This window comes from Prionailurus bengalensis, chromosome F2, assembly GCF_016509475.1.
Source record: "Prionailurus bengalensis isolate Pbe53 chromosome F2, Fcat_Pben_1.1_paternal_pri, whole genome shotgun sequence".
Classification (NCBI taxonomy): Eukaryota; Metazoa; Chordata; class Mammalia; order Carnivora; family Felidae; genus Prionailurus; species Prionailurus bengalensis.
Window position 1 is genome coordinate 57,651,991 of NC_057353.1, and position 14,023 is coordinate 57,666,013.

Consider the following 14,023-nt stretch of genomic DNA (forward strand, 5'->3'; position numbering starts at 1 on the left):
TCCCAATCAAAATTGCACCAGCATTCTTCTCGAAACTAGAACAAGCAATCCTAAAATTCATATGGAACCACAAAAGGCCCCGAATAGCCAAAGTAATTTTGAAGAAGAAGACCAAAGCAGGAGACATCACAATCCCAGACTTTAGCCTCTACTGCAAAGCTGTCATCATCAAGACAGCATGGTATTGCCACAAAAACAGACACATAGAGCAATGGAATAGAATAGAAACCCCAGAACTAGACCCACAAATGTATGGCCAACTAATCTTTGACAAAGCAGGAAAGAATATCCAATGGAAAAAGGACAGTCTCTTTAACAAATGGTGCTGGGAGAACACCAGCACCAAATGCTGCTGCATGGACAGCAACATGCAGAAGATTGAAACTAGACCACTGTCTCACACCATTCACAAAAATAAACTCAAAATGGATAAAGGACCTAAATGTGAGACAGGAAACCATCAAAACCCTAGAGGAGAATGCAGGAAAAGACCTCTCTGACCTTAGCCACAGCAATTTCTTACTTGACACACCCCCAAAGGCAAGGGAATTAAAAGCAAAAATGAACTACTGGGATCATATGAAGATAAAAAGCTTCTGCACAGCGAAGGAAACAACCAACAAAACTAAAAGGCAACCAACGGAATGGGAAAAGATATTTGCAAATGACATATCAGACAAAGGGCTAGTATCCAAAATCTATCAAGAGCTCACCAAACTCCCCACCCAAAAAACAAATAACCCAGTGAAGAAATGGGCAGAAAACATGAATAGACACTTCTCTAAAGAAGACACCTGGATGGCCAACAGGCACATGAAAAGATGCTCAACATCGCTCCTCATCAGGGAAATAAAAATCAACACCACACTCAGATATCACCTCACGCCAGTCAGACTGGCCAAAATGAACAAATCAGGAGACTATAGATGCTGGAGAGGATGTGGAGAAACGGGAACCCTCTTGCACTGTTGGTGGGAATGCAAATTGGTGCAGCCACTCTGGAAAACAGTGTGGAGGTTCCTCAAAAAGTTAAAAATAGACCTACCCTATGACCCAGGAATAGCACTGCTAGGAATTTACCCAAGGGATACAGGAGTACTGATGCATAGGGGCACTTGTACCCCAATGTTTATAGCAGCACTCTCAACAATAGCCAAATTATGGCAAGAGTCTAAATGTCCATCAACTGATGAATGCATAAAGAAATTGTGGTTTATATACACAATGGAATTCTACGTGGCAATGAGAAAGAATGAAATATGGCGCTTTGTAGCAACGTGGATGGAACTGGAGAGTGTGATGCTAAGTGAAATAAGCCATACAGAGAAAGACAGATACCATATGGTTTCACTCTTATGTGGATCCTGAGAAACTTAACAGAAACCCATGGGGGAGGGGAAGGAAAAAAAAAAGAGGTTAGAGTGGGAGAGAGCCAAAGCGTAAGAGACTCTTAAAAACTGAGAACAAAGTGAGGATTGATGGGGGGTGGGAGGGAGGGGAGGGTGGGTGATGGGTACTGAGGAGGGCACCTTTTGGTATGAGCACTGGGTGTTGTATGGTAACCAATTTGACAATAAACTTCATATATTGAATAAAAAATGGGTAGAGGACCAGGGCGCCTGGGTGGCTCAGTCAGTTAAGCGTTGGACTTTGGTTCAGGTCATGATCTCACTGCTCATGAGTTGGAGCCCATGTCAAGCCCCGTATGAGGCTTTGTGCTGAGAGGTTGGAGCCTGGAGCCTACTTTGGATTCTGTGTCTCCCTCTCTCTGTCCCTCCCCTGTTCTCTCTCTCTCTCTCCTTCAAAAATAAATAAACATTAAAAAATAATGGGTAGAGGACCTAAATAGATATTTTTCTAAAGAAATAAATAGATGGCCCATAGACATAGAAGAAGATATTCAACGTCACTAATCATCAGGGAAATGTCAATGTAAATCACAATGAAATATCTCATGCCAGTCAGAATGACTAGTATAAAAAATACAAGAAATAACAATTGTGAGTGATGATGTAGAGAAAAGAAAACTCTCATGCACTGTTGGTGGGAGTGTAAACTGATACAACTACTATGGAAAACAGTATGGTGGGGTTCTTCAAATAATTAAGAACAGAAATACTATATGGTCCACTGCTGTGTATTTACCCTAAGAAAGCTGGAATACCAATTTGAAATGATATATGCACTCCTACATTTTTCGCAACATTATTTGCAATAGACAACCCAAGTCAAGCACCTACCGATAGATGAACAGATATAAAAGATGTGTATACATACACACACAGAGGAATATATCACATGAATAGATGAAATCTTTCCATGTGTGAGAATATAGATGGACCTAGAGGGTATTATGATAAGTGAAATCAGTCAAAGACAAATGCCATATGATTTCACTTATATGTGGAATCTAAAACCAAACCAACCAAACAAACAAACAGATTCTTAAATACAGAGAATAAACTATTGGTTGCCAGAGGGGAGTGGGGGGATGGGCTAAATAAATCAAGGGGAGTTGGAGGTACAAAATTCCAGTTATACAACTAATAAGTCACAGAGATGAAAACTACATCATAAGGAATATATCAATAATATAATAATGTTGTTTGGTGACAGATGGCAACTACGCTTACTGTGGGCATTGAGCTATGTATAGAATTGTTGAATCAATATGTTGTACACCTGAAACTAATATAACATTGTAGGTCAATTATACTTTAATAAAAAAATAATCAAAAATATTTTACACAATTTTTCCATTATCCCCATAAAATTATTTCAGTGATAACTAAGCAATATATCTCTTTGTGTCAAATTAATCATGTCAAAACATCTCAGCAATCTCATGATGGGCCTAATGACTTGAGGACAAAACAAACTGGGACCAAAACTCAGTTCATAAATAATGGCATTAAGGCATAGATGCTAAGATTAATGAAGAATTTTTCCCCCTATGGACGCATATTGTTAGTAGAAGGTAATTACAAAACTCTAATATTTCTTTGTTTCCATTCCCAAAACAGCAAAGAATATTGAATATTATTTACTCAACTATTACTTTCAATGAGTAGATACCCTCTTAGATCCATTCGTAATGGTTTTCCTAGCAACTATGTTGTAAAAATAAAGAAATATATTCAATTCTGAAAACACTGGATTGTAATATACATCTTCCCTTTTTTCTATGTTGAATGATTAAACAGCAAGGAAATGACAGTGTGTCAATCAAGGCCCATTTCGTTATAAGTGATAAAAATTGAACTAGCCTCAGCTTAAACGAGGAGAAGTTTATAATCACAAGATTGGATAAACGAAGATCTAGCATTCCCTTCAGGTGTTTAGGTGTTTCAGTTATGCCCACAATACAGTTTTCATTCTTTCCATTTGTAGATTCTGCTTTGTCTCTGTAGGCAAGTTATTGACATAAGGTAACAAAAGTTGACCCCCACTAGTGCAAGTTAACTGATCCTTAGAGTTCACAATCTCAGAAAAGAGATTTTCTTTCACCCAGAATCTATATCAATTGCCCCAGTTCCTGGACCGATAACCATATCAAAGGGAATTCTGATTAGTTCAGTCCAAACCTATAGCACTATACAGAATTGGAAGAGATAAGGTTCATTAAAGCCTAGAGTAGCTCAGTTAGTAGGGGAAAAAAAAGTGGAAGGATTGTTCAGCAAACAGAAAAGCAGCTGCAGGCAGAGAGAGAAAAAAAATGTACTCCTTGGAATTAATATATACCAAAAAAAGGTTTTTTTTAATAAAACACATATGAATATATGTTTTGGAATTATTACCTATTTTATAACCTAGAAAAGAGGCTAACAAAATATAAAAAGACACCTTAATCCAAGCAGAGATATGGAGAGTTATAGCCAAAGAAAAAAATTAAAACTTGCTAAATATTTACCTTTAAGCAAAAATGCCCAGATGATTTTATAGCTAAGTTCTCTCTTCCTCTCAAAGATATGTAACTGTTCTGTTATTCAGACTATCCCAGAGCATTGACAAACTCCCTCATTCTGTGACTGCCACAATCATAAAACTAGCAAGAAGAAACTGTAATCCAATTCACATATTTAATTAGATACAAAAATTATAATCAAATTCTTAGCAAATTGAATCTGAGAGTGTATCAAAAGATCAGATATTATGTTCAAGAAGATTTTATGGCAGTAGTAGCTTGTCCCAGCCATCAGGAAGCCTATGAACATAGTTAAAGGAGTGACTTGGTTAAATACGCACTCGTATCATTGAATGGAGAAAAGTGACCCTAGCACCTATTCTTTTGTTACTTAATTTTTTTAATGTTTTTTTTTTTTTTCATTTTTGAGAGAGACAGAGACAGAGACAGAGACAGAGCATGAGCGGGGGAGGGGCAGAGAGAGGGAGACACAGAATCCAAAGCAGACTACAGGCTCTGAGCTGTCAGCACAAAGCCCGAAGCACGGCTCGAACCCACGAACTATGTGATCATGACCTGACCCAAAGTCAGATGCTTAACCAACTGAGCCTGAGCCACCCAGGTGCCCCCCACCCCTCTTATCAGCTATTCTTAATAAAAACTCAGAGTAAAACAGGACTAAGAAGAATGTAGGCAGACTTGGTAAAAAGACTCTTTTCCACATATCTGTGTCAAGTATCATATTAAACATTAAAATAATAAAGTCACTGTCATCAAAAGAAGAAATGGACAGAAATGCTACTTCTCATCAGTATAATTTAACAGGGTTTGAGGAATTCCAATCTGTTCCTACAATAGACGTCCGGCAACAGTGCTGTTACAACTTTGGGGATAAAGACAGATATGCTAAGAAAGGTGAAGAGAATGAAAGGACGCATCTGAGTCTCAGATGACGATGTGAAGCAGTCATCCAACATCAGTATCTACTCTTTCCTAGACATGTCATGTGAGAATAGTAAACCCGTATTTAAGACAATAGTAGTTGAGTTTTTTTAATAAATAAATTTCCTAATAAATGCCTTCCCACTGTTACAGTGCATAATTATCAAAGAATTAAGTACTATGGCTAAACACTACACAGATATGTAAAACTCAACAACTCGTCTTTATAATAGAAATATAGTAATAAGATAAAATATAATAGTTATTTCTAATCAGTTATAAAGGGAAATAGAAAAATAAACATACTACTACAATCTACCAAAAAAGTAAAAAATATTTAGAAATATAGCTGTCATAAATGAAAAAGAAACTGTATATATATATATTATTTATATATATTTATATATATAAATATATATTTATATATTTATATATATATAAAACATAGGGGTGACTGGGTGGCTCAGTCCATTGAGCATCCAACTTTGGCTCAGGGCATGATCTCATGGTTTGTGAGTTTGAGCCCTGTGTAGAGCTCTGTGCTGACAGCTCGGAATCTGGAGCCTGCTTTGGATTCTCTATCTCCCTCTCTCTTACTCTACCCCTCCCCAACTTGTGCTGTCTCTCTCACTCTCAAAAATAAACAAATCAACATTAAAAAAATAGATAAAAACATAAAATTTAAATCTAAGAAGACAAAAGATGACTTGGTGAGAAGGCATTACGTAGGTTTTTTTTGTTTGTTTTTGTTTTGTTTTTGTGTGTGTGTGGTTTTTTTTGTTTTTTGTTTTTTTGAGAGAGTGCAAGGGAGGGGTAGAGGGAGAGGGAGAGAGAGACTCTCAAGCAGGCTCCACACCAGACACGGGCTGGATCCCATGAACTGCAAGGTCACGACCTGAGCTGAAATCAAGAGTCAGATGCTTAACCGAGTGAGCCACCCAGGTGTGCCAAGACATTACCTAATTAAATCAATATAGACCAAAGCAATATATAAAATTAATATAATGCAATTAATACAATTAAAATTAATACAATTAATACAATTCTAATTAAAATCACAAATACTATTTTATGTAATTCTACAAAATTATTTTACAATAAAGGTGAAAGTTAGGTGTTATGCGAATTGTCATGGAAATTTGAAATACAAAAATAGTGGCAGGAAGATGTGCCCAGAAGATATTTTAAAAAGAAAACCTTAAGACTAGTGAAATTGAAGCAGTATGGTTTGGCAGAAAAAAATAGTTAAATGATATATAATACATATACATATACATATATATATATATGTATGTATGTGTGTGTGTATACGTGTGTGTGTGTATAGTAACTTTAATAAAATCGTTAAAAGACGTACAACACCTATACAAGTCCAAATGCAATAAATAAAAGGAATGATACATTTGATTAGAACAGGAAGAAACTAAAAACTTGATATCATTTCAATTTCATGGAATCAAAATAGACTGCAAGAAAATACTTGCAGTGCATGGACAAACTAAGGGTTACACCCCTAATGTGCCCAAAGTGCTTACAACTTGTTAAGAGTACACAGACAAACCAAGAATAGGCTAACTTATATTGTGTATCCATCAGAATATACTAGGTTATGCGAGGATAACAAATTAACCCAGAAATTCTAGAGGCTTAGCAAAACAAAGTTTATGTCTTGTGCATGCAACGTATGCTATATAGTTGGGGAAATGGGGTGAGGAGAAGACCTCTGCTCTCCACAGTCCCTCAGGAACACAAAGTGAAGGAAGCAGCATCAATTTGTAGCTGTTCTACCTGGAAGATATGGCCTCATTGTTCCTTTTGAAAGGGAACAACAGTATAATTCAATGCTTTGGCCTGGGAGTGATTACAGTCACTTATTTACACTTTAGTAGTCACATGGCCACACTTAACTTCAAGAGGACAGGAAAGTTTAATTCTCTGTTCACCCAGAATTAGAGGAAAAGTCAATAAGTTGTGACCATTAATAATGCCTTTCGAAGAGCACGAAGCTGAAAAATTTCAAAGAGGATGAAATCCAGGTGGTTAATTTAATAAATCTATGACAAGATGTTCAATAACCCTGTAGCTATTAAATTCAATAATACTGTGTTTATAACACATCAGATTGGCAAACACCTAACAGATTAGTAGTATTCCATTTTAGGTTGTAGGGAAAAACCTCATTTTTACACTTCTGAGGAAGTGAAAATATAAAATTTAGGGAATAATTACTTAAGATGCATTACTTATTTCAATATCCATACTATTTTCAGAATCTGCTTCCTCAGTAAAACAGAAAAAAAAATGTATGGAAACTTGTACAAGAATATTTATTTCAACATTTTAATATCATAATAAAGGTAATGACCAAAATGACTACTGACTCATGTCCAATTATGGCGTGTACATTTTGGGGGTTATTGTACAGTCATCAGATGAAGGCCAATCCATACAATTGGGCTGGAAAGACAGTCATGATATATTTACAAATGAAAGGCAGTTGGAAAGTAATATGGTAGTATCATAGAAAAATAAAGATACAAGAAGAAAGGAGAGAGAAAGAAGAGAAGGAGAAATCAAGAAAACAGCAGGAAAAAGAAGAAAAATGTGCTGTTATAAGCATAAAGCATAAAACCTAGATGCCTGATTTGTGTGTCACGATTTTTGTTGTAGAAATTATTAAAGTATCATCAGAAGCTACCTACAAAATGTTCTAATTAACCTTCCCAAAACACTATTTGATAGATTTAAGAAGAATGATACCTCCAGAATTAAACATGCACTTTAAAGAAGCAAAGTTTGCTGTTATTGTTTTTATTAAATTTGAACTTCAATTTGGGTCACACGCTTGGAAGTAATTGTCTAATTTTCAAATCATTGGTATCAATCCATCTTACCTGTGGCATATGCCCTTATTACTAAAAACTTGCATTTTGGCAACTAATGGGATCTCTATCCCTCAGTTCTACAATGAGAGAAAGGACTGTCCATTCACTTTAAACTGTAAAAATTAATGATCCTAAATATTTAAGTAAAATAATCATCTTTCACGAAAATTTCCATTTCAAAATTTTAGGTCATCTAATGAAAGCAGATGGCTTCATCAAAATTTTAAATTCTAGCCATGTACTTTAGTTGAGAGCTATTTTAATATTTAAATATCTAAATAACTTTAAATCCAAGCTAAGATTTATGGACAGAATATAAGTTTCTAAAAAGCAGCAGTCAAAATATAGAGTTCACAGTCATCTTGATTTTGCCAGCCACTAGCCATGTGATCTTGAACAAATTGTCTAACTTGCCATGCCTCAATTACTTCATCTACACAATAGGAATAATAATACTAACTGCCTTGCAGATTTATTGCAGTTGATTACATGAGATGATGTATGTGCTTAAAACAGTGCATGCTGTTAACACTTGCTGTTAACGCTATATGGTTGAGAATGCACACTGTCACACGACTGAAAATTAGGCAATTAATTAAAAAACCTGATTTTTAAAAAAATTTTTTTTTTCCAACGTTTATTTATTTTTGGGACAGAGAGAGACAGAGCATGAACGGGGGAGGGGCAGAGAGAGAGGGAGACACAGAATCGGAAACAGGCTCCAGGCTCTGAGCCATCAGCGCAGAGCCTGACGCGGGGCTCGAACTCACGGACCGCGAGATCGTGACCTGGCTGAAGTCGGACGCTTAACCGACTGCGCCACCCAGGCGCCCCAAAACCTGATTTTTAAGATGAGGAGATAATATCACTCTCAGAACTCTATAAAAGCTGGAGATTTGGAGTGTCTGGGCGGCTCAGTAGGTTAAGCCTCCGACTTTGGCTCAGGTCATGATCTCACGGTTCTTGAGTTTGAGCCCCACATGGGGCTGTCTGCTGTCAGCCAGATCCTGCTTTGGATCCACTGTCTCCCTCTCTCTGTCCGTCCCCTGCTCGCGTGCTCTCTCTTTCTCTTTCTTTCTCAAAAATAAATAAACATTTAAAAAAAGAGATTTTTCCTTATATGCCTCTGTCATGGACTTTCAGCTCTCTTACTAAATATCTCTAAAGAATATAAACTTACCCTCTGGAAATAAAAATATACAGACATTTGAAATCAAGTGGCTTTTGTTGTGTATGTGTGTTTTTTTATGTGTAGTTTTATGTGTAGCTGATGAGACAATGGGAGCTCAGTAATTTCACTCAATCTTGTGGTATCCTTACACTTTTTACACTGATTAGGGTCTTCAGCTTGTCTTCAGGCTTTAACCTTTCTGCTTCCCCAAAACCCTTAACCTCCACACAGAACGTAATATTTCATAATGGAGAGCATCATGAAATCATGAAGTTACATCGAGGTTCTGCATTTAGTTAATGATCTGATACCTGGGTCCATTCATTCACATATCCACAAATATTTACTGAGTGGTTATTATGTGTTAGGCACTGTGCTAGATACTGAGAATACAACAGTGAACAGAACAGACCAAAGTTGCTACATCATAGTGCTTATATCCTAGTCATTTTTCTGATCTGTAAAATTGAGTAGTAATTGATACCTCTTGAAGTTTTAAGTAGATTTAATGAGTTAATGTAGGCAAAGTGATTGCAATATACAAGGTTCTTAGTAATTATTAATTATACTTTTAATGTTGCTTAGGTCTTCTTAGATGAAGATGAAAATATATTTTAAAAAATAGCACAGTGTTAATGGATGCTAATAAGTCCAGTGGGGGGTGGGGGGAACTATCTTTTCTTCTGGTTAATATACATTTGAAATAATGACAATATAAAACAAGAAAACAAAATTAATGTCTCTAAGGCTAATGTGGCAACATACATAGCTATGTTATTCTTCCTTTTTAGCAGGAACACCTAGTGTCATATCTTGAATCATAGTTTTGGCAAACTCACAAATTTCCTGCAGAGCAGGATGGCTGTGATTTGTTATACCCAATATGGACATTACTGGTTTTAACAAGTAACGGAATATCATTAAACTTCTCAAGAATACAGTGTTTATTTTATTCATTTCTGCTATAGAACACAGTACTCAGCATACTGTCACGTACATAATAAATATTAAGCGAAGTTTAAATGAATAAGAATGAATTGCATTTCTATTAAGGAACTTTTTTTTTTTTTGCTTCAAACACCTGTTGCCTTTTTATAGTTTAAGACAGTTAATGTGCAAATTCTAAGATTAAAGCACTGATAGTTCCAAAGATTAAAACTGAAATTCTAAAGGTAATGACAACTGGCTCAGTCGGTTAAGCATTCGACTCAGTTTGGCTCAGGACATGATCTCACTCTTGGTGAGTTTGAGCCACGCATCAGGCTGTGTGCTGACAGTGTAGAGCCTGCTTGAGATTCTCTCTTTCTCCCTCTCTCTCTGCCCCTCCCATGTCTCTGTCTCTGTCTCAAACAAATAAGCTCAAAAATAAAATGAAGATTAAAAAATTAAAAAAAATAAAGATATGACAACTTAGTCAACTATGTGTCATTTTATATTTACAGATACATTGTTGGTCTCTACATCAAAGTATGGTCTTAAAAAAGTGATTTTCAAACAGGTTTTTTGGAGCATTAGGGTTTCCTTGTACTCAGAGGAAATGAGGGGCAGTCTGATCAATGGGGGTGCCAATCCTCCTTCCCACCCCTTCCACCAAAGCCACCCAGCTTTTAATCTTTTTCTATTTTGGGTTTCTTAATAGGAGATGTCATTGGAATCTTATTTTCTTTTAAAGCAAGTTTTGGAAGAACTGTCACAGGCAATGAGCACAACATAATATATACATACATATATTAAAAGAAAATATGCCGTAAAATCTATGTTTAATTTACAGGAGAGCTAAGTCAATGCTGTCTCATGCAAAATCTACAGATGACAAAAAGAAGACATCTTTAGATCAATCTGGAAAGTTTTTATAGCAGGTGTTCCATTTAGAACCAACACACTACTTAACACAGAGCGTGGTAATTATGAAAATTATTTTTAGTAGGCGAAGTTGCTGAAGCTATCTGCACATCAAAATTTGAAACTTCTCAAAATGAACCCTGCTTCAACTTTGAGCTCAGGTTTTAAATCATGGAGAATGCAAAAGTATGATTTTCACAGTAGGAAAAAAAAATCATGGTAAACTAAATTTTTAAGGACATATTTTACCCTATATTACATCACATTTACAGGTTAAATCATTTGTTCAGTTTTACTAATCACCCATGATGACATAGCAAAAGGTTGCTAATGGAAATATGAAGATGAATGTGACATATTTCCATCTGGTAAGATAATGTGTGCGTGTGTGTATATATAATATATGGTACATGTCTTATAAAACAGAGGAAGTGTTATTTTGTGATAAGAAGAATTAAGAAAGACTTCCCAGAAGAAATGTTTGAATTTTGTCTTGCAGGGTGAGTGATGTGATGCTGATAAAATAAGAATAGAGACCCAGAGAGAATTGTCTGCATGTGCTCAGAGGAGAGGTAAGAAACAACTTGCTGGGATGGAGGGTTGCAGATACTTTGAGAAAACTGGATTATAGAAAGAAAAAGACAAGCTGAACAAAGCTGGAAGGTAAAATCTCTAGAAGTTGTGGACTTTATCTCTAAGCAATGAAAAGTATGAAAACACCTACGGCTGGAGTGTCACGTGACACTTCCTTGCTGCTAGAGATCATTCACGGTGCAGAGGAGGTTAGATTAGAATAGAGGGAAGAGATGGGGACGAGTAAAGGCATCATTCACTAAGAATCTCCCGTGTTGGTTTCAATTTTCTCATCTCTGTAGATATTCGTGCTTGAGTGCTTGGTTATGTTTTTCTGTGCCACTGTATTACGATCTTCCTGAGAGACTACATCTGGCTCTTCTTTCTATATTCAACAACTCATTCAGTAGCCAACACACAGTAGATCCTTAGGAGACTTTTTTTTTTAATTATGTGTTGAAAACTGGGCAGAAAGAAAACAAATTAATTGTGCTCCTTTATAATCTACCTCAGCTCTTGAACTGCAGCGGAGTGGAGAGCTTTGTAAATATGGTTGGAACTCCTCTACTTCTCCAGCAAGTTTTATGAGCCTTAACAACTGTGTTCTTTGTGGAAGCATTATCATTAATGATTTATATAGTTTCTAAGGATTACACAACTATAGGTTTTCTGACAGGTAACCTTCATAGGGTGAAGAAAATAATAAAACCAAGAGGAATACAAAGATGCCACCTTCATTTAGTGATTTAGAGTGGAAAAATTTTTCAAATGAAAACGTCAACATGCAGAGACTTTTAACAAAAGCTGACCATTCTTGAAAGGTTGCGATTCTGTTGTATTTACTGAGACAGATGTGGATTTTTAAATGGAGGAGGGATATATTTAAAATTATAATCAGGCTAACCTTTTTATTTTTTTGTAACTGACATTTATACAGATTTCCTGAACTATTCAAATTAATATAGTACCAAATTTAGTCACAAGTTAAAAACACTGAGTGCATGTGTTCTGTCTCCCTGACAACATCATGCATTCATTTCCATGTGTCCAGATACAAAGGCATGGCAAGCCACTGTTTGAAAAAGGAAACTGATTAAAAATTATTATAATGCAAGTAAGAGAATTTTTAACAGCTCTTGTTTAAATTGATAAGACAGAGAAAAATGATTTTCACCACGACAGAAATAATAAAATCTGGCAACATAATGTTCTGCTGCTTTCTTATACATTTTCATTTTTAAGGTATAGATTTCAAGTGAATTTATTAACATTGATATATTTTTCAGTGAGGGTTCTATATTTGCATTTCTAATATACATGTTGTGTGTATATATCCACTGTCTCTATTTGCTTTTAACCAAGGTCCACCATGTGTCATGGTCATTTGCGATGTTACAATGTTTGCATCTATCTCTTATAAATGGAACCAGAACAAAAGATTTTGTTATACCCAGGTCATTTGTCATCAGTCTGGATCACTGCCAATACCGGGGTGGGCGGTAGCAATTTAACACATTTGTGACCCATCACTTACATAGGAATCGATCATTTGAACACCAAGACCATGTATCTGAGCTAAAAGAATAACTGATAGATCCCTCCAATCCCCTCAAAAAGCGGTGCCCTAAATTCTTTGGGGAATTAAATCCTTTACTTTGGATTTAAGTATTTAATCATCAGTATATTACTTTCATCAGGCAAATTGTATAAATGTATAAAACTACATTGTCTGTTCTGGGAAAGGCGAGGAGTCCAGAGTGACTAAAATAGAGGGAAATTACAGTAGCCTGGGGGAGAGATGAAGTATGCAAAATAGACACATCCTAAAGGAAAAGAAGAAAGCCAGTCCTATTTTTACTTAAAGAGAAGTGAAATCAACATTTATAGTTAAGTTTAAAAAAGAAGCATTTTGGTAGAATATATTCTTGCTTATGTTCTGGGAAACTTTTATTTGTAGATGCAATTAAGCTCGAATTTAAAAGTATCCCCTGGTGGTATTAAGATAGCATATTTCCCACAGTAGCAATCCATCATTACCTTTGTAGTTAACCTTGAAGCCAACAGATCCAACACTTTCATCTGTTTGAAGGTGCAGCCACATTTGGCTACTCATGCTCACTATCAAGTCTGGCACAAAGCTTCCAGTCAGCCTAAAAGAGAGATGGACGGAGAAGAGAGAAATGTGTTATTAAAACATTCTCTGCATGCAAATTATGAGACAGAACTGTTTCTCAGTATTTTCTTGGCTAGAAAAAAAAAGACTGTCAGATAAACTTGCCTTGATATAATAGAACAAACCACACAATTTAGTGATCGAGATTTATTATGAGCAAGTGCCAGTTCATGTGTTTAACTAGGTTAGGTCTTTCATAACCCTGAGGCAAGATACTAAATTTTAGACTATCAGAGAATCTTATACTTCTTTTGAACTGAAAAGAAAAAAAGGATCTAAAAAAATCTTTATTTTTTTTAAAACACCAGGCATGCTCTTTATTTTAACCTTTCAAGTTTTACAGAACGCTGTTCTAAAGAAATATTGTAGAAAAACACTCAAGCACTGTGCAAAACAATAAAATGGCATGGAATATAATATATCCCTTTGCAATACTGATATCAGACTACCTATGTCATGTATTTTTGTCTTACTGCAAACAGTTTTACCTTAGAAACATGCTGCTAGTTTGATGCAGCATCACTGGATCTATG

The 14,023-nt window shown here is 35.8% G+C and overlaps 1 protein-coding gene across 1 annotated transcript in view; it reads right to left on the minus strand.

Annotated features, from left to right (window-relative positions):
• The window catches only part of CSMD3 (CUB and Sushi multiple domains 3), a 1,274,540-nt gene that overhangs the window by 562,441 nt on the left and 698,076 nt on the right, over positions 1-14,023 (minus strand). The window contains exon 13 of the mRNA XM_043601622.1: positions 13,355-13,467. Coding sequence (XP_043457557.1) covers positions 13,355-13,467 — 113 coding nt within the window. The remainder of the gene's footprint in view (positions 1-13,354; positions 13,468-14,023) is intronic.